Raw genomic sequence first — 20,669 nt, 5'->3', positions numbered from 1 at the left:
TTTTTCTTGATGAGTTTGGTTAAAGGTTTATCTATCTTATTTATTTTTTCAAAGAACCAGCTCTTGCTTTTATTGATCTTTTGTATTTTTTTAGATTATTTCATTTATTTCTGCTTTGATCTTTATTATTTCCTTCCTTCTATTCATAGAAACTAGAAACTTTTTCTAGTTTCTTTAGGTGTAAAGTTAGATTGTTTTAAGATTTTTCTTATTTCTTTTTTTTTATTTATTTTATTGATTATGCCATTACAGTTGTCCTATTCCCCCTTTCATTCCCCTCTACCCTGCACACCCCTCCCCCACCATCCCCCCTTTCCTTTATGTCCATGTGTCACAAGTTCTTTAGATTCTATATTTCCCGTATTATTCTTGCCCTCCCCCTGTCTATTTTCTATCTACCATCTATGCTACTTACTCTCTGTACCTTTTCCCCCTTCTCCTCTTCCCACTCCCCTGTTGCTAACCCTCCATGTGATCTCCATTTCTGTGGTTCCACTCCTGATCCTCCTGTCCTCTTAGTTTGCTTTTGTTTTAGGTGTGGTTGTTAATAACTGTGAGTTTGCTGTCCTTTCAGTGTTCGTATTTATTATCTTCTTTTTCTTAGATAAGTCCCTTTAACATTTCATATAATAAGGGCTTGGTGATGATGAACTTGACCTTATCTGAGAAGCAGTTTATCTGCCCTTCCATTCTAAATGAAAGCTTTGCTGGATAGAGCAATCTTGGATGTAGGTCTTTGGATTTCATGACTTGGAATACTTCCTTCTAGCCCCTTCTTGCCTGTAAGGTGTCTTTTGAGAAATCTGCTGACAGTCTGATGAGAACTCCTTTGTAGGTGACTGTCCCCTTATCTCTTGCTGCTCCTATCCCTAGGATTCTCTTCTTCATTTGAATCTTGGCTAATGTAATGATGATATGCCTTGGTGTGTTCCTTCTTGGGTCCAACTTCTTTGGGATTCTCTGAGCTTCCTGGATTTCCCGGAAGTCTATCTCCTTGGCCAGATTGGGAAGTTCTTCTTTATTATTTGTTCAAATAACTTTTCCACTTGTGGCTGTTCCTCTCCCCCTTCTGGTACCCCTATAATTTGGATGTTGAAATGTTTAAAGATTTCCTGGAGGTTCCTAAACCTCTCCTCATTTTTCTGTATTCTTATTTCTTCATATTTTTCTGTTTGGTCATTTTTTTCTTCCTTCTGATCCTCTCCCTTGATTTGAGTCCCAGTTTTCTTTCCATCACTATTGATTTCCTGTGCATTTCCCTTCATTTCAATTAGTTCAGCTTTCATATGTTCCTCTAATTTGTGACTAAAATCAACCAGTTTTGTGAGCATCCTGATCACCAGTGTTTTGAACTGTGCATCTGAAAGTTTGGCTATTTCTTCATCACTTAGATTTATTGCCTCTGGGGCTTTAAGCTGTTCTTGAGCCATAATGTTTTGGTCTGTTCGCACCTGTTATGTATGAGGGGCAGAGCCTTGGGTATTCACCGGGGTGGGGCAACCCAGGTTGCTGGGTTGTGATGCTGTATGTGGGGGCGGGGTCAGAGAGGGGCAGTGGCATTTGTTCTGCTCTCTCTCGGATTTCGGTCTCCTCTGCCACTTTCCATAAGCAAATTGGGCCCTTTTAGTGCTGGTTCTCAGGTGTGTGGGCTTATGCACCCTCCAGGACCCTGTGGGTCTCTCCAACAAACTCTCTGTGAGCCTGGGAGCTTCTCCTGGCACCTCGACCCCAAAAGTCTTTCCAATTGGTACTTTCAGGTTTTAATTCCCGTTGCTGGGGCCCTAGCCTGAGTGGTCTGTCTCACTGCTTGCTCCTTTGCTTGGTTTATCTGTGCGGGAATGTGTGACATGTGACAGCTGTCAGCCAGCCGCCTTGCGCCCTCACTGGGTCCGCCCGCCTGGGATCTGCCAACCGCAGCCTGTGCTCCTGCGCTCCCCTGCACTCTGGAGCTCCTGCGTTGGTCTGGCTGATCTTTCCTGCCCAACCCTGCTCTGCCGCTGACTCCGCCCCTCTTACCAGTCTGGATGAATGGTTAGTTGTTGTCAGACTTCCATATAGTTCAATTTTCTGTGTTTTGGCTGCGTTTTTGTTACTAAAACTTTGTTGTCTTTAAACTTGGTTGTGTGAGGAGGCACAGTGTATCCACCTATGCCTCCGTCTTGGCCGGAAGTCAGATTTTTCTTATTTCTTGAGGTAGGCCTGTAATGCTATGAATTTTCTTCTTAGGACTGTTTTCACTGTGTCCTGTAAGTTTAGTTTTGTTGTATTTTTATTTTCATTTGTCTGAAGGTATCTTCTGATTTCTTCATTGATCTTATTGTTAGCCCACTCATTGTTTAGTGACATGTTATTTAGCCTTCATGTGTTTGTGTATTTCAGTTTTTTTATTTTAATTGATTTCTAGTTTCATAATATTGTGATTAGAGAAGATGCTTGATATGATTTCAATCTTCTCTCATTTATTGAGACTTGTTTTATGTCCTAACATGTCTGCCCTGGAAAATGTTCCATGTGCACTTGAAAAAAATGTATATTCTGCTGCTTTGGGGTAAAATGCTCTGAAAAATATCAGTTAAATCTGGTCTGGTGTGTCATTCGGGGCTTCTGTTTCCTTGATTTTCTGTCTGATCTTTCCATTGAAGTCAGTGGGGTCTTAAAATCTTCTACAACGCCTGTTACTGTTAATCTCTCCCTATATGTCCACCAATATTTGTTTTATACATTTAGATGCTCCTGTGTTGAGTACATAAAATTTATAAGGACTTACCCTGTTTTTGGATTGATCCCTTTATCAGTATGCAGTGTCCTTATTTGCCTCTTATTATAACCTTTGTTTTAAAGTCTGTTTTGTCTGATACAGGTATTGCTTCTCAAGTGCTACATTTCTTAAAAGTAGTTTTTATTATCATGGAACAATCCTGCCACCTTTCACATCCCATTCTACCTCCACCACCCCGGATCCCAAACACAAAAATACCACTGGGATTGCTGTGACAATCAATAGGAAATGTGTGCTTTATTTAACTTCTTAATATTTTCAGAATATACCATATATATTAACTCTACAAGCAAGCATCTTTCTCATTGGGTCATTATTCTTTAAGGTTTTACCTGAATTTTCTTGAGGTTTTTGAAAACTTTCTTAAAATACTATGAAATGCTTTCATTATGGTCCTTGTGATCAGCTTTACATCAGAATAAATAGTGAAAACTAAAAGCATGCAGAAGTGGTTAAAACAGCAAATGAAGAAATGAGGTTAATGAAGATTTTAGAAACCTAGTCATCATCTGTACTCAGCCACACACTAGATATCTTCCTTTTTTTTTTTTTGCATTTTTTTTGTGCCAATGTTGGATATCCAACACCCATTTGCAGAGTCCACATGTAAATTCTCCTAAGTGGAAGTCTACCTGAAGTATTTTAAAGGAGATAAAGATAAACAGCTTCTTTATTTGCTTTGAAGGGAGTATCCTTATGGGTACCCAAATTGGATCCAACTAAAACTATTTCTGTAATTCCAATGAAAATTACACAGAACTGCTGTAGGATTTAAAGGTTTTACTTCATCTGTGAGGCCAGTATGATGGCAGAGAAATAATGCCTCCTCTTACTACTGTCAGTTAGGGTTGGCCAACATAAGAAGTTAGAGCTCAAAACTCTACTTGACTTGTATTTATAGCAAGACTCTGGTCACACAATTAATGTTTCTTTCTCAGTGTGGCTGTAAACCAGTGGTTCAGTGAGGGGCAGTTTTGCTCCCAGGGACATTTGGCAGTGTTTGCAGACATTCTTGATTGTCACAGCTGGGGATGCTACTGATACCTAGCAAGTAGAGGAAGTTTAGCAAGTAGGATGCTGCTAAACTTCCTACAGCACTCAGGACAGCCACCCTACCCCACAACAAAGTACTACTCTGGCATAAAATGTCAGTGGTGCCAAGGCTAAGAAACCCTGCTATAAATGTAAGCAAAGCAAAAGCTTATGGCTATATAGAAGTAGCTCAAATAAAGTGGTTTTTCTCCTGAATTATGTCCATGCTAATTCCTTGTTTGTCCCATTACAGCAAATTAAAACATTATTCCTTTTTTTCTATGAAAAGTGTGATATTTGATTTAAAATGTTGTAAAACTATTCTGCTTATCAATTTGAAAGCTCAGCTTTGCCTTTAAGGTATTTTCAGTCCACATAGCCACTCTCACACTTCTCTGTATGAAGTTGACAGATTTTTATGTGTGTTTGTATCTGTATTTACTTTCAGCATCAAAGGCAAAAAAACCATCTCAGTTTTCTGGGAAAATCACCGTTAAAGCAAAGGAAAAGAGTTATTCTAAACTAGAGATACCATATCAAGCAGAAGTATTAGATGGGTGAGTTTGTCTTGAAATAAGCTTTGCTATTTTTTACTAATCAGTAAGTTCTATTTTCCTGCCAACTGACTTGAGCAAAAAAGTAATAGCCAAATTCACATAAACTCCAAGGAATTGTTGAAAAGAATGACTTAAATTATTAAGGGGAAAGTCTCCTATATTTTGTTTATATTTTACTTAGAAGAAAAAAGTAAATGGGATGATGTGCTTTGGGCTTAAAATGAAGTTTTGATGACTCAGTAACACAGCAGTAAATGAATCTATAAATCATTTGAACCATTTCCTTTCTGTAAATTCCTTGTGTAACCTGGAAGTGGTTGTGGTTTGTTAGTAAAATATATTGTCAGTTGAAATAAAATCATTTATATTTCCTTATAAACTCGTATTCACTGCTCTCGAATTAAAACTTTTTATAAATGGTCAATAATATGTGTAGTTCATTTTCTGATTATACAGCAACCCAGCAATTTTCAACCTTTTTATCTCATGGCATAGGTGAACTAATTATTAAAATTCTACAACACACTAAATAATGTATTTTTTGCTGATATAACAAAAAATAGGTGTAATTTTTATTCATTCGCACCAGACGGCTATTGTGTTGTCAGTTGTCTTTTTCTTAATTTGAGAATCTGAGGGAAAAGAGGTCAGTTTCTTGACTAAATAGTTAGGTGATGCATGTTTTAAAAGTTTTTTTGCAGCATACAGTTTGCAAATCACTGCTATAACCAATAATAGCTTAATATCCAACCTGGTAGAGACAAGCTGGTTGCAATTGAAGGATAAACTTTTTAAGTAGCTTGCAACTCTTTCTGTTAATATATTCTTGGTTTTAATTTTTCAATTATATATAATTTAATAGAGAATAGTTCTTTATATTCCATGTTAATATTTTGCAAGTTAAATTTTGTTTTAAATCATGTGGTCAATCAGTAAAATATTTAGAGTTCTAATTCTCTAATAACAGTCCTTAGTGCTAAACATAAATTATCACAGCAAGAGAATTTGGATTTTAAGTTAACAGATAGAAATAAAATTATTTATGTTTTTTGTTTTTTCAAACAGTTATTTGGGATTTGATCATGCTGCAACATTGTTTCACATCCGAGACAGTCCTTCTGATCCTGTGGAAAGGCCAATTTACCTTACTAACACTTTCAGGTTCGCGATCCTCATTCATGATGTGTTGCTACCAGAAGAAGCCAAAACAATGTTTAAAGTATGTGTGGGACCCCTCATACTTTTAACTTCATTGATCTACCAGCTTGGAGATGCTAACACAGTTTTTCCTCTCCCATTGTTTTCTAGGTTCACAACTTCAGCAAACCAGTTTTAATTCTTCCAAATGAATCAGGATACATTTTTACTTTGTTTTTTATGCCATCCACATCATCCGTGCACATAGATAACAACATTTTACTTATTACTAATGCCTCTAAATTTCATTTGCCTGTGCGGGTATATACAGGCTTTTTAGATGTAAGTATGTTTATCTACCTTTAAAATTTAAACTCCCACCCATCTTATGTGTTTCAAGTATCATTAGGCAATCATTATTAGGCACCTTTGCATTTTGCCATCTTCTGTTTTTTACAAGTAGGTCTACTTCCCCCCAGTCTGTACTTTCAGGATGATGACTAGTCTTCACTCTTCCCAGCAGCTGTCTCCCCTCATGATACAGTTGAATCCTCTAGTTCTTTCCACGTTCTTTCTCTTGATCTTGCTTTTAAACTGTTACAATCATGGGGAAGTTAAAAACAAACAAAATAGGAAAAAATCATAATCAGGAATAAAATAACAGGAGGTTGAAGAGGGAAGTATGTAGGGAAGAAACCAGGCAGTATCAGGATGAAGAGTCAAATAATCAAGAAGAGAGGGAGGTGGTAAAGACTCATGGTTGGAATGAATAGTAATCTAAACAGACAGGAAGAGCAAAGGTCTCAGACCTTAGTACAGAAAATAAGCCTGAGGAAAATCAAAAAAATATATCCTCAGAGTAGTCAATGAAAAAGTTTATATGAGAAATGAAACTGACAGGAAGGATAAAAAGAAAATGAAAACGTAGAAATGTAGTTCTCCAAAAAGCCAGCATCAGTAAGAATATTAGGGCTACAGGGACCTTCATGTTATCCTGCTCCTTCATCATGTGTTTGGTTTAAATGATTATGTATTTGTAGCTACTGTCATGATGCATAGTGTTTACTGAAACCTAGGACTTTCTGCCTCCTATTCAAGGACTCCCTCCATGTTCTCCCTCACTTTCTGCTTTTTTTATGTGCCTTCAGAGGAGAAAAAGCTGTTCAATAAAGACCATGAGTGTTTTCATTTTGATTTCTTAAAATAATTATATTTTATATGTGTGTATGTGTATATTTACATGAAATAAAGAAGCCTTAGAATATCTTAATATAGTCACTTTATAACATTCTCTTACATAAGTTTGATTTTACATTTAATTTAGTTCTTTTATATCTTTTCAGTATTTTGTATTACCCCCCAGAATAGAGGAACGTTTCATAGATTTTGGCATACTGAGTGCGACAGAAGCAAGTAATATTTTATTTGCAATTATAAACAGCAATCCAATCGAGGTAAAAAAAAAACTGTTTTTATTCTAAATCACATTTAAGGATTTTATTCAAGTGCTGTAATAATCACCTCCATATCTTTCTCTTTTTTAAGTTGGCTATAAAAAGTTGGTACATCATAGGAGATGGTTTATCAATAGAACTTGTTGCTACTGAAAGAGGCAATAAAACAACAATAATTTCAAGCCTTCCAGACTTAGAAAAAGCCTCTTTATCAGACCAGTCACCAGTAAGTAACCCTTCTTACTATTTCCTAAAACGTAGATATATGTCCAAATACAGAGTGAAAGACGGTTGTCATGTCACACACTTCAACTCCTATTTTTATGGAATTCGTAATAGCAGTGGTGGTTTTGTGTTAAAAGGATCATCTGTTGTCTTGTAGGTCATCTATTTCAAACCCCTCCCTTTATGATAAATTTTACTTTAGACTCAAAAGGTATTAAAGTTCTACCTTGTCATAAGAAGTTCTGTAACAAGCAGAATTTAAACTATCCTTTTATAATGTATACAAGTGTCATTACAGGGCACATTGGTACTAAATTAACCCTGTGTTCATTGAATTTACTGGGCAAAAGAGATATCCCTGAACAACAGGAGAAAGTGTCTTCAATTACACAGTAGTATTTCTGGCCAATTTTATGCACTGATTAGAAAAGTTCAATGAGGTGAACACTGTTTGATCCCTGCCCATGTGCTTTTTTCTGACTTACAAATATGGAAAGCTGGTTATAAAAGCACAAAACAAAAGAAAGTGTGTACAGTATCAGTCTTTCCCCTCCCCACTGCTGAGAAAGAAACTAGAAGTTTACAGTTACTCACAACAGAATTAGAATCCCCTCTCATGAAAAGGACCATAACTTACCTCCTCTGTACATTAGGGGAGAACTTCTTGCAGCAATTTTACAAAGGAAAATCAGATGTCCTAATGCAAAAATTGATGACAGATATACTTCCATGGAATGCCATAGGTTATAAAACTGATTTAGAAACAGTTTACACTGGAAAGATTCCCCAAAACAGTATCTTGGAGGAGAGTTTAGTGATATGTACCACTCCTAGGAATTCTCTCCATGGAAGGAACTTAAGAGCCAAAAGCTGTAAGAATGAAGCTGTTTATAATAGTACTGTTAATGACTCCAAGTAACAGGAAATAGCCAGGTGCCTAAAGAAAATCATGACTTTATGATTTACTACTAAAGCAAATAAAAAGTTATAAATATGATAGTGTGTAGAAACCTGGAAAAGAATTTATGAACATGTAGGAAAGTACTGAATAATGTATTCTAATTGTGTCTGTGTAGGATTCAAACTACATAATTAGATATTTCTGAATAATGGTAGATTTATAGGTATTTAAATTTTAATAATTTATTGTTTTAAATTTGATTCAGAAATACTCTATTTAAAACAAAAAATAGATACACCCATAAGAAGTAATATTTGTCACTCCACCTGAAATTTTTAATAAAAATAAAATGCTGCAGAAATAATAATGAGGCCAGCCATAATATGTTCCTTCCAACAATAAAGTTAGAGTAAAATCATGTGTGTCTAATCCTAGATGGTTGAATCATAGTGTTTCCTAATAAAACATTATAAATTATTTTAGAAATTTAGGGATCATTTCCTAGCAGGAAATAGCATGTATAACATACACTTTAAATTTAAGAGATCCATTTAATAACATAAAGCCTGTTTGACAATTTAGGGTTTTAGAGTTCATTCTTATATAAAACTATAAATACAAAAACAAGGGACAGAAAGATGAGATCATTGTTATGAACAGTTACTTAAAATAGGAAGTTATGATAAGGAGAACTTCAAAACAGAAACTCCACAAATTTTCTAAAGTTTGTAATACCTGTACAAACTTAGCTTCTTTATAAAAGGCAAACCTATGAACTAAATTTGCATTCTGTTCTGTGTGAAACACACGTTGCAAGCAACTCTCTGTGCTCTTCAGACCTGTGTTCTGACTTGGGTAGTTACAGAATCACAATGGAAGCATTAGAATTACAAAAAAAAAAAAAACCCACAAAATGCTTCTAAAAAAGGGAAAGCGAGTATGTTCAGTCTATCAACATTTGTTATTTTGATATAAATGTGAATTCTAGATAAAATACAACTAGTAAAATCTAAGACACAGCTTCACAAAGTAAATTTTATGGGTTATTTTCTTGAAATTTCACAACCTCAAAGATTAAGTGCCAGAAACATCAGCAAATAGTTTGAGTAAACAAATAAGGTCCCCATTCTTCTTTCTTATCTGTATTGCTTAACTGTTCCTTTCCATGATATTTGATGTTTCCATGTAACCCAATCTCATTTGCTCTGAAGATATGATTGTTAACATGACCAAGTTAAATTCAGAACTTGAAGCAGAACCAAGCAGTATATACTTTGTATACACTTGTACCCTAATGTGGCTGAAGGGTTGGTGAAAGGCTGTGTCCCTCTGCTCCCATCCTCATCCTTTTTGTCCATGCAGGTACATGGGTGGTACCTGAGAACCATATCCTGACCTACCTTGTCAGCTGGGACTCCTCTGTTCCTCAAGGAACCAGTTTTCTTGGTGGCACATTGAATAAGTGTAGATAAACAGCCAGGGACAGGCATTGTTTTGAGATATTTGTATATGATGGTAACTTGGTATCATCCTTGTACATGTTTAGGGTTCAGAAGTCAGTTTATCATTGTAGCCTTTTCTATTGTAGTAGAACTTCAACTAGCAGGCTAGTGAATGATCATTTCTGCTACATACAGGTGATACTGGCTTCAGGCTGTTTTGCAGTGTTCAGAGTCAGGCTTACTGCAAAAAAACTGGAAGGGATTCATGATGGAGCCATACAGATCACAACAGATTATGAGGTAAGGACTTTATGGGTGTTTTTTGAATAAATCGGTTTTTTGTTTGTTTTTATAGAAATAGCACTAAGTTTACTCATAAACTTACAGTTTACCTGTTTTATATCTTAAAAACTGAGCTTTTGCCCCAACTGGTGTGGCTCCATTGTTTGGGCATCAATCCCACAAAGCAAAAAGGTCACCAGTTTAATTCCCAGTCAGGGCACATGCCTGAGTTGGGGCCTGGTTCCCTGGTGAGAGTGTGTGCAAGAGGCAACGGGTCAGTGTCTCCCGCACCCATCAGTGTTTCTCTTCCTCTCTTTCGCCCTCCCTTCCTTTTCTCCCTTTTAAAAATACTATGTATTTAAAAGTAAATACATAGTATCTTTAAAAAAAAAAAAACAACTGAACTTTTGAGACTAGTTTATAGACTATTGGTCTTCTGATAAAACCCAAATCTCTTAACCAAAAATCTTTTAAAAAATAAAAAATGCTTCGGGCACATTTTGAATTGCTGTGTTAGAACCCTGCTTACCAGTGGTTATAGCATTGCAGAGACCCTGTCTGAAATTAATGAGTTAGATTCTGTCTCTGATTCTTTTCTGTAATTATAGCTGTCCTTCCTGTAACATTTCTGAAAAGGAAGATAGTCAGGAAATCACATGAGTCCTAAGTCAGAGACAAAATGGTCGTTGAGCTTTGTAAAACCTCTGTGGCATTTGGCATGTTGCTCTTGGTGAGATTTTGAATGTATGTATTTCTGCCAAACCCAAATATTTTAATTTAATGTTGAAGAGCTCTTTGGGAAATTTTGCACTACAGTTCATCGTATTGCTACCCTTGTTCTCCTGCCTGTTTTCATCACATACAATCACACATGAAAGAAAACTAATTCAGAATAAACAGAATTGATTAACAATAAATGATTTGTTGGGAGAATATTAAATTGAATCTATAGAATTCATGTTTATCACTCATGGAAATAAGTATATTTTGTGGGTAAGAAAGAAAAGTTTTTGTTAATATGGACGAAAATGAAAATTAGGAAAAAAATCTTAGAGAAGTATCTTTGTGAGTCACAAATGAGTGAATTAAGAGTTAACTCATTTTAGCCCTGGCTGGTGTAGCTCAGTGGATTGAGCACAGGCCTGTGAAGCAAAGGGTCGCTGGTTCGATTCCCAGTCAGGGCACATGCCTGGATTGTGAGCCAGGTCCCCAGAGGGGACCATGTGAGAGGCAACCACACATTAATGTTTCTGTCCTACTCTTTCTCCTTCCCTTCCCCTCTCTCTAAATATAAATAAATATTTTTTTTAAAGAGTCAACTCATTTTTTATATTAGATTGGGTTAATTATATACACAAAAAATATATAACTGGAAAATACTGGATGTTTCATATTGTTTTAGGGGTACAATGTGGCTTTTTAAATTATCTACAAAATAACTTGTATTATGAAAAAAAAAACCTATTCTTTATTCCCCATTGTTTGGTCTCGTTTACCATGTTTTCAGTGAGTCACTGAGAAGTACACAGAAATTTGTTGTATTTCAGTGCATTTATGGAGTACGTTGGTCAGATTAAACAGTTTCTGTGGGTGATTTTAATATTGCTGAAGAGTTGGTTATTAATGTAAGTCCCAAAATGAGGTTTTTTAACCCCAAAACATAATGCTATTAACAGTCAAGATCAATGTTGAACTTAAACCTTCTTTATGGTCTGCCTCTGTACAGATTCTGACGATTCCTGTGAAGGCTGTGATTGCAGTGGGTTCGCTGACTTGCTTTCCAAAGCATATGGTCCTTCCACCATCCTTCCCAGTAAGAGAGTTAATTCACCGACTTTTTCTTGCTCATTTTTTTCTTTACCTTTACCTCTGTGTTCCTCAGATTCCACAGAGAAATCAGTTATTCTTTGTTGATAGCTTATTTTAAGGTAAGACTTTGTACCAGGTTCTTTAGGAGATACAAAAAGGAGTAAGAAATAGTTCCTTCTCTCAAAAAACTTTCCATCTGGACTAGGAAATGGATCAGTAATTCAGAGATTTGAAACAGGTTGTAGAAATTACTCTAAGACGTCAAATACAATGCTGTGAGAGAAATACACACCTAATTGATGGAGGTGCCATGTGAGCTGGTTTAGAATGTCTTCTGGCAGGGATAGATTAGGGGTGGTGAGACGGCGCATTCAGGGCCTAGGGAACAACCTGAATAAAGACACAGGGGTGAAGTCCAAGATAGCATTAGTCAGGAGTAAGTTGGCCAGTTTGGCAAGAGTGGAGATGAAATGTTATGTTGGAGTGGTAGCTCTAAAAAAAAAGTGCAGTGAAATCCATGAAAATCTAAAGTTATTAAGAAGAAGATTGACAGTATCAGAGCTGAGCTTTGCGAATTGGCTCTTCGTCAGAAGTAAATACATTTGGAAGTAACAACAGAGTGCCTGGAGGCCAACCCAGGGACACTGGCAGCATCCACTGGAAGTGTGTGGGGGAGATTTGGCAGAGGCAGGATATTTCTTCCATACCTGCAAGCCTTTGCTCTTAGTCTGCCTTGAATGCCCTTCCTGCTCTCCTACCTTCAAAGAACTTCTTATCTTTCCAGATTCAGTTCTCTCATCTCCTTTCTAAAGATGTCTTGACTCTGCTAGACAGTACTAGTTGTTTTACGTGTGATCCTGAAAGGATTTGAAATTACCTGTCTCACAGCAAGCTTCACAGTGTACTGTTAATACTGCCTATGTATTGATCTCCCCAATGAGACTCTGAGATCCTCTAGGACAGGGATGGAGACATCTTTTATCCCCAGTGGCAGGTGCTTAGTAGATGGTGGATGGATGAAGGAGCAGAATGATGGAGAAGAGAGCATAGACATGAGACATTTCAGGTGAATCAGTTGAACTATTCTTGAATATCCTGATGGAGTAATTAAAGCAGGTGTGGTAGGATGGCAGATGAGGAGTCAAAAAAATGACTTAGAGTTTGAGCCTGGACAGTAGGAGAAAAGAAATGCAGAAATTGGGATGCCACTGCCTTTCACAGGAAGCTGATGCAATCAGTTCAGGGCACCTTGGGGCAAATGTGGAAGTGTCTTTTATTTTGTGGTAGGAGACATGGCAGGTTAAGAAAGCAGTACATTGCAAAAATCTTAATGCTTTATGTAATAAAACTTAAATTCAAACCTTACCTCCTTAAAAATACAAATTTTAAATTAAAAGGTGCAGCATATTCAAGGTTGGATCTTAACTTAAAATCTTTATGTTCTTGTTGTTCCACTTTGCACTGATCATACAAATCTCTTGAATTCATTATTTACCCAAAAGGACCTTTTCTTCCTTCACTTGCCTTTTCAATCAATGATCTCCTTAAACACTACAAAAATTCTACAGTAAATGAGGAAATATCTGTATTAAAACAAGGTGCTGCTTTTGAACTACTTTAGATTAAGCTTTCAGATACCTGTCTTAAGGTGGCTTACAGGTGCAGATAATTGCTTGAAATTACAAATTAATTTGATATTATTGTGTTAGGTGGGCTGCTATAACAAATTGCCGTAGACCGATGGTTTAAATAACAAACATTTATTTCTCACAATTCAGGAAATTAGAAAGCCCAAGATTAAGGTACTAGAAGGTTCTTCGTATGGTGCAGACCCTCTTCCTGGTTTTGCAGATGGCCGTCTTTTCATTGTATAATCACTGAGCCAGAAGAGAGAGGAGGAGGGCAGGTTCCTGGCTCTCTTCTTTTAATGGCACTTATTGATCCCATTTGTTAGGTTTCTGCCCTCATGACTTAATCACCTCTGAAAGGCCCAACCTCTTAATACCGTCACACTGGGGGCTAGAATTTCAACATAAATTTTAGGGGACCTATACATTCAGTCTGTAACAATTACCAGAGTCTCTAAAGAGAGTCTGTTATCAGATGGAGAATGGCAAAGCTAACTGAAAACAATACTTAGTAAACATTTCAAATAACTTGTAGTTTAATACTTAGTATTTGAATATTATAAAATGAGCTATTATATCTGCTATCTCTTTTGATCTTCACCATACCCCTGCAAGACAAGACACAGACATGAGAGAAATAGTTATTACAGGCACATGAAGACTAGGTAATTGCCAGAAAGCACAGTTGATTAGAGGCCACGCTGGGACTCAGCACAGGCTTCCTGCTTCCTGTTCTTCAGTCCTTACCATCTCAGCAGCATACCTTTCCTCTAATGTAATCTACTGCAGTTTACTGTGACTGAACTGTAAATGATGAGTGTTTGTCTTACCTTCACCATCATTCATCTCTTTTTCCTGTGCTTTTTCTTAATTACTGTATCTTAATACCAAATATAAGACCAGTGGCTAAGAACACTTGAGAGATTTATTCAATAGCTAAGAATCAGTTTATAAAAACAAAAAGTTTTCAGACAAAAGAAAGTAAAAGATTATCTCATTATTCTAACTAAGGATTATTTAAATCATGCAATTTATTACTTAAAATCTGGTACTCTATTATAGGAAGAAGAATGCTGCTAATAAGATCTCTTTACAAATTTAGGAAGTAGCAACTGTTGAAAATTCTACAGTCCTTTGAGCCTTGGTTTCCTAAAAAGACATCTGTTGGCTCTTAAGCTGAAGAAAATTCAACCATATTCAAATGAATTTGTTTGTTTTCTTTCTTCAGGGGAAAATAGTTCATCAAAGTTTAAGTATTATGAACTCCTTCTCACAGAAAGTAAAAATACAGCAAATACGATCTTTGTCAGAAGATGGGCGATTTTACTACAAACGATTACGGGGCAATAAGGAAGACTTGGAGCCAGGAAAAAAATCAAAGGTTTGACATACTATTTAAGAATTCCCATTCATGGGTGCTTCATTATTGTGACCTTCTATGAATTGGGAATTCATGATTCTTCTGTGCCTCTTTATAGATTGCAAACATTTATTTTGATCCTGGATTGCAGTGTGGGGATCATTGCTATGTTGGCTTGCCTTTTCTGTCCAAATGTAAGTTACCTTGCTTTTTTTTTCATTGCCTACAAAATATTCTTTAATGAAGACTGGTATTTTAAAAGTCCATCCCTATCTCTTGGGCTGTAGAAATCATTTCAAGAAAATTGGCAAATGAATTAGATGTAGGGCTCAGTATGTCATAACTTATGTTCCCTGTTTTAGCTGAATCCAAAGTGCAGCCTGGGGCAGCCATGCAGTATGATGCGTGGGATGCCGACTGGGATTTGCATCAAAGCCTTTTCAAAGGATGGATGGGAATAAAGGAAAACTCAGGTCATAGGTGAGTGGTTTTGCTTTAAGTATTTTAACTGTCTTTACAGGTTCAAAATGTCTCAGTTAATGTTACTTCCTAAATATTATGTTTATATTAGGTTATTTACTTTTCTATAGCTAAGAAAATATGCTTAGTCTTCAGGAAATTATTGAGGCATCTTGAATTGCCATTTTAATTGTATATTGCTCAAAAATATACATACTATCATTTTTCTTTATTCCATCACTCTAAATACTTCCTTAAGATCAAAGAAACAATTTAAAGTTGTGTTTATGTAGGATGACAACAATGTTCACCTTAGACACGTCCATTTGCATAAGGTTTTTACTTACTACTGAGCTCTGTTAAAGGCAAGGAAAACATGTTCTCGGTTTCTTTCCATAGTAGCAGATGCATGTATTTGGTCATTGTGAAATGAACCACCTCCTTTTCCAGAGCTGAACTGTTAGGGGTACATACATAGGGCCCATCTCAGAGGGCTTTCCATGTCTTTGTCAGGTATGAAACATGCTAATGACAGATCACTGCTGTACCTGTATTCAAAACAGAGACAGTACAGAAATTTAATCTTTTCATGTACTTTAGAAGAGAATTTGACTAGAATGATGATAATATGACACGTGATGAAAACTGCTGTTCTCAGTTGGCTAATTTAAAATTTGTCAGTATTATCAAGATACTGCAATTTTCAGTAATATAAAATTTCAAACCACTAATAGTTAAATCCAAAGGTTTCTGTTTATCTGAACTATTGGCCATACAAAGTTTTAACACAAAGAGAGTTAAATTTTTACTCTCAAATGATTAAAGTTAAGTACAAAGAGACTTGTAATGAACTAAAAGAACACTAATTAAAGCACTTGTTGGTCCCCCTACGTTTCCATAGTGGACATTGGAATGTATAGGCAGTCCCCAAATTTAACATTCAATTATGAATAAGTAACTTAGAGTGCTGCCCTAGGCTCAGCTGCCAAGGAACACTGTCACCTTCCACCTAATGAAGCCCTTGCCTTCTTCTTTGGGTGCCCAGCATTCCATTGCTAAAGACCAGGGCTCCTGATCTACCCTGTGCCTCTAGGTCCCATTTGCACCTTGCTCCTGCCTTTGTGTTTCCTTATCAGTGTGTGTGTTAGAATCTCTGTTAGTAGTCTTATAAAGCCTTTGCTCTTACCAATATTGGAATATCATAATTTGGTGTCATTTGGGGTTTAAATAGGCTTCGTTGTTTGGGTCTGGTGACCTTAGCCCCATTTATAATATTGTTTCCTTAGGAAGTATGTTTTGAGTTCTGAACAGCTAGTTTATAAACACTCATAAGTAGGGAAATATTTAAATGAGGACCTATTACTGACAACTTCACAAATAGCTACACAAAATCCTCCTGTGGATTACCTTCCAGCTGACATCTTCATTGCATATTAGGATTTTGGTTGTTTTTTTTTTTTAATACAAGGGGGAAAAGCCATATGCCAAGAAATGTACTGCCTTCTCCTTAGTTGTACTGAAAATGTTCTTAGCACCCAGGTCTTGGTGTCTAGGTCTTTCTACTAGGCGTGCAAGGTGTTTCAGGATCCCCAGAATGTGTTATGCATATGTGCCTTTTTCTTTACATATTCAGTGAAAAAAACAGTATGGTGATCAGTGGTACATATTTTGGCAGCTCTTGGTGCCAGAATAGAGACAACTTCATGTATGTCTGTAGGCATAGTAAAGTATTTAGAGTAAATAAACCTGTGTTTATCCAGAGCCAGATAAAATTACTCCACTACACAAGCCTGATAGAAAACTCAAATATTTCATTTTGATCCAGTAACTTGTAAAATTTTTTTCTAGATTGAGTGCTTTATTTGAAATAAATACGGACCTTCAAAAAAATATACTATCAAAAATCACTGCTGAGCTCTCCTGGCCTTCCATACTTAGTTCACCCCGGCACTTGAAATTTCCTCTAACTAATACCAACTGCTCTTCAGTAAGTATGCAGAGTGGCATTGGGTTTTGGAAATACATAATAGGGTTTGTAAAGTACCTGCTCATACTCATAACTTTGGGAATCTTTCATTTACTGTTTGGTTACTTTATTTAAGGAAGAAGAAATTACTTTAGAAAATCCTGCAGATGTTCCTGTTTATATTCAGTTTATACCCTTGGCTTTATATTCCAATCCTTCAGTCTTTGTAGATAAGTTAATATCAAGGTAAGCATTGCTTTAAGTAATCAAAATGTTTCTGTGTTAGCACGGAATGTTGCTTTACACATTTAAAACACTGTTGCAGCTCATAACAGTAATAGATTTAGCTTAAAGAAATTCTGAATCTGTAATTAAAGTGGAGAGAAGGTTCTGGGAAGAGATTCATGTTATGTTAAGCATATGGAAAAGCTTTCAGTTTAAGACAAGAAAAATTCATGTTGAACATCTTCATACAGATGGTGTAGTTAGTTGGAACATCATCATATACACACACCAAAAGGTTGCAGGTTTGATCTCCAGTCAGGGCACATACCTAGGTTTCATGTCTGAATTCCAGTCGGGGTGTGTACAGCAGGCAACTAGTCAGTGCTTCTCTCTGCACCCCCTTTTCCCCCCTCTCTAAAATCAATAAACATATCCTCAGGTGAGGATTAAAACAATTATAAAGAAAGCAAGTGGAACTTTCCAAATACTTTACTTTTAACAAGTGAACAAAATATTAACTCTTAAGTTGTGGCTCTTAATTTGTGAAGGCTATTAATCTGATAATATTGATCTCAAATCTGCCAAAAGACAATTTGCAAACAAAACATAACTTGATAATTACTGTATAACCCATTTAATTATGATGCTGCTTACAAAGAAAAATATATACGTTTTTATTTTAGGTTTAACTTGAGTAAGGTGGCAAAGATAGATTTAAGAACACTAGAATTCCAAGTCTTCAGAAACAGTGTAAGTATTTGAACTTTATACTATTCCACAGAAATAATTCTATGGTATGATCAGTGCACATGTGTCAGAAAAACTATTAACTGCTCTTATATTTGGCCAAAGAGCAAGTTATGAAAAGGTCAGTAAACTAGGTTCTAGAGGTAAAAACCCAGGCAGAATGGGTTGGATTTAGGTCGACATGAGGAACACTGGATAGAAGCAGCTTCCTGTTTGTAAGCATTAAATGTTAACCACGTGACTATTTATAATAACAGCTGCTAGAACTTCAGATACTGTATTGAGGTGTGTTTGTGTGTATTAGGTGCTCCAGCTACTATTGACTTCATGAATGAGTGATGGCCACAGTGTCCTGTGCTTAGCAGCACTGCTCAGCAACTGCAGACTCACACCTGCAGCTTCTTTATGGAATCAGTCCAGCCTACATCTGCTGTTCCTCTTTTCCTTCTGCCTTCTGTTTTTCCCAGCACTACTGCCTTTTGCAAAGAAACCTGCGTACTCATGATGTAACCGAAGTAGGACAGCTGTGTCATTTTTGTCTCTAGTGATGTTTCAGGCTTAATTTGCTCTAGGACCTACTTATTCATCTCTCTGGCAGCCAGCCACACAGTATCCATAGAGCTATCCAACACCATATTTCAAATAAATTCATGTTTTTCCTGTCAGCCTTCTTCACTGTCCAACTTTCATATCTGTACATAGTTATTAGGAATATGAGGTTATGTATGATCTTAGCCTTGGTCTCTAATGATACACGTCTTTGTTCTCGGTGATCTCTCTTAATTCTTCCTTTGCTGCTCTTCCTAGTCTCAGCCTTCTCTTGATCTCTTGACTGCAATCTCTATCTGAGTTGATGACTGAACCAGCAAAATCTTTAACAATTTCAGTGTCTTCATTGTCTATGTTTAAGTTGTATGTTCCTTCTGTAGTTATCATTCTTGTCTTCTTGATGTTTAGATGCAGTGCTGCTCTGGCACTTTCTTCTTTCCCTGTCATCAGAAGTACGTCTTTCTGTTGATAAGTTTGTTTCATGTGCATATCTGAAGTTATTGCTATTCTACCAGTTTTCAGTCCTTCCTCTGAGACTAGCCCAGTTTTTCATATATGTTCTGCATACAGAGTAAGCAAAAAGGGAGATAAAATGCACCCTTGTCTCACATCTTTACCTCTATCCATATTCGGTGCTTAATTACAGTGACTTCCTATCCACAATAAAGGTTATATATCAGGACCATGAGGTGTATATACTAATATAATTTATTTTTATGAAACCTCAAAATGTTGTGCTTGGTCATTAAAATTTTTATTTTGTATACTTTCTAATAAAATTGTAAGCTCCATGAATGCCAGACTCATGGCTGGCTGTTTTCATACCTTAGGACAGTAGCATAGTTTTCACTCAGGAGATACCCTTGAATCAGTAAATGTTTACATAAAATGATGTGTTTTAGGAACAAAATAATTCTCTATCATAAAGATCAGATGAGCAGCCACTAATTTTCTTATAAAAATTAGTGGTTTTATAAAGCCACTCATTTTATAAAGCCATAATGTGTAGGGTACCAGTCAGGAAATTAGCACTTGGAACTGAGGCCACCTACAAAATGCTGAAGTCTCTTGGTCTCGACTAACTTCATTCGGCCCTGCCAGAGAGCACATGCATTCCTGAAGATTCTGTTTGTGTCACCATGCTAACTGTGAAGCCTTCGCTGATGATGCTGTCTTAATCCTCCCTGACTCTTCCTTTACACACATGTTGACTGCTTTTTGTTCTCTTTTTGATGCATAATGACTTGTTTTTCATATCTGCTCAAATGCTGGACTTGTAGTTATCATTGGCAGAAAATACTTAAGTTGTTTTCCCTAAAGAGAAAAATGCACTGTATTTTCATTAAAATATCTACCAAACACCCCCATTTGAATAACCATAGGTTGCCTGTCACTCATTTTCTCAAATATAAATGATGTCCTATGAGAAAAGCAGTGAGTTCAGTTTGCATCTCAAAAGAGAGCTTTTTAAGACAACATGACATCTCAGTGTGCAGCAGTAGTGCTTTATGTATACTGCCCATTTCATCCCACAGAATGTTAAAAGGACATGTGCCCTGGGGTTGAGATTGATGGTTACTGTTGTTTAATCTAGAACTTGCGTCTGTTAATTTCATGTGCATGCAGCGAAGAATACAGTGGCTTCTCAGGAAGTTTGATACTACTGCCCTGCTTTGTGCCAAAGGGTCAGCAGATTTACCCATCATCATTTTTGCTGACCACCAGTACAAATGTCAGCGCACTGAAAAAGGCAGATCGTGTCTGTCAGTTTTGGGGAGATTGTTCTGACACCATGGATGCCCTGAAAAGATCTCTGAGATCCCCAGGGACAATGGGTCACTCTGTGAAAACCAGCACTACAAAATTACGGAGAATTTTTGAGGCCCTTAATGGTATCCCTGAGGCACCACAACATCTAAAGTATTTCCCAAATCATCAGAGTTTATATTAGCTAATGTTTGTCAGGAATGTATGATGTGGCCATCTATTACCCAGAATACTTTATTTAAAGGGGAACTTATTTACCATTTAAAGCAGTCAGAATATTCTTTTGCCCCACTAGACATTAATGGGAAAGAATATTAGACACAGGGGGAAAATGTGCCTCAGAAAGCAGA

At 36.5% G+C, this 20,669-nt stretch overlaps 1 protein-coding gene across 2 annotated transcripts in view; it reads left to right on the top strand.

The window, feature by feature from the left end:
• TMEM131 (transmembrane protein 131) overlaps positions 1–20,669 on the top strand; it is a 236,664-nt gene that overhangs the window by 166,421 nt on the left and 49,574 nt on the right. For both annotated transcript variants that reach the window (XM_037154320.2, XM_037154319.2), the window contains exons 13-25: positions 4,260–4,368; positions 5,434–5,587; positions 5,677–5,847; positions 6,849–6,959; positions 7,051–7,185; positions 9,723–9,827; positions 11,536–11,622; positions 14,475–14,627; positions 14,725–14,800; positions 14,969–15,086; positions 16,914–17,052; positions 17,168–17,277; positions 17,940–18,006. In XM_037154320.2, the coding sequence (XP_037010215.2) occupies positions 4,260–4,368; positions 5,434–5,587; positions 5,677–5,847; positions 6,849–6,959; positions 7,051–7,185; positions 9,723–9,827; positions 11,536–11,622; positions 14,475–14,627; positions 14,725–14,800; positions 14,969–15,086; positions 16,914–17,052; positions 17,168–17,277; positions 17,940–18,006 (1,535 nt within the window). The remainder of the gene's footprint in view (positions 1–4,259; positions 4,369–5,433; positions 5,588–5,676; positions 5,848–6,848; positions 6,960–7,050; positions 7,186–9,722; positions 9,828–11,535; positions 11,623–14,474; positions 14,628–14,724; positions 14,801–14,968; positions 15,087–16,913; positions 17,053–17,167; positions 17,278–17,939; positions 18,007–20,669) is intronic.

Source organism: Artibeus jamaicensis, unplaced genomic scaffold (genome assembly GCF_021234435.1).
Source record: "Artibeus jamaicensis isolate MK-2021 breed Jamaican fruit bat unplaced genomic scaffold, CSHL_Jam_final contig_384, whole genome shotgun sequence".
NCBI lineage: Eukaryota > Metazoa > Chordata > Mammalia > Chiroptera > Phyllostomidae > Artibeus > Artibeus jamaicensis.
The sequence above is the reverse complement of the archived record's forward strand: the minus strand, read 5'-3'. Positions and strand labels throughout refer to the sequence as shown.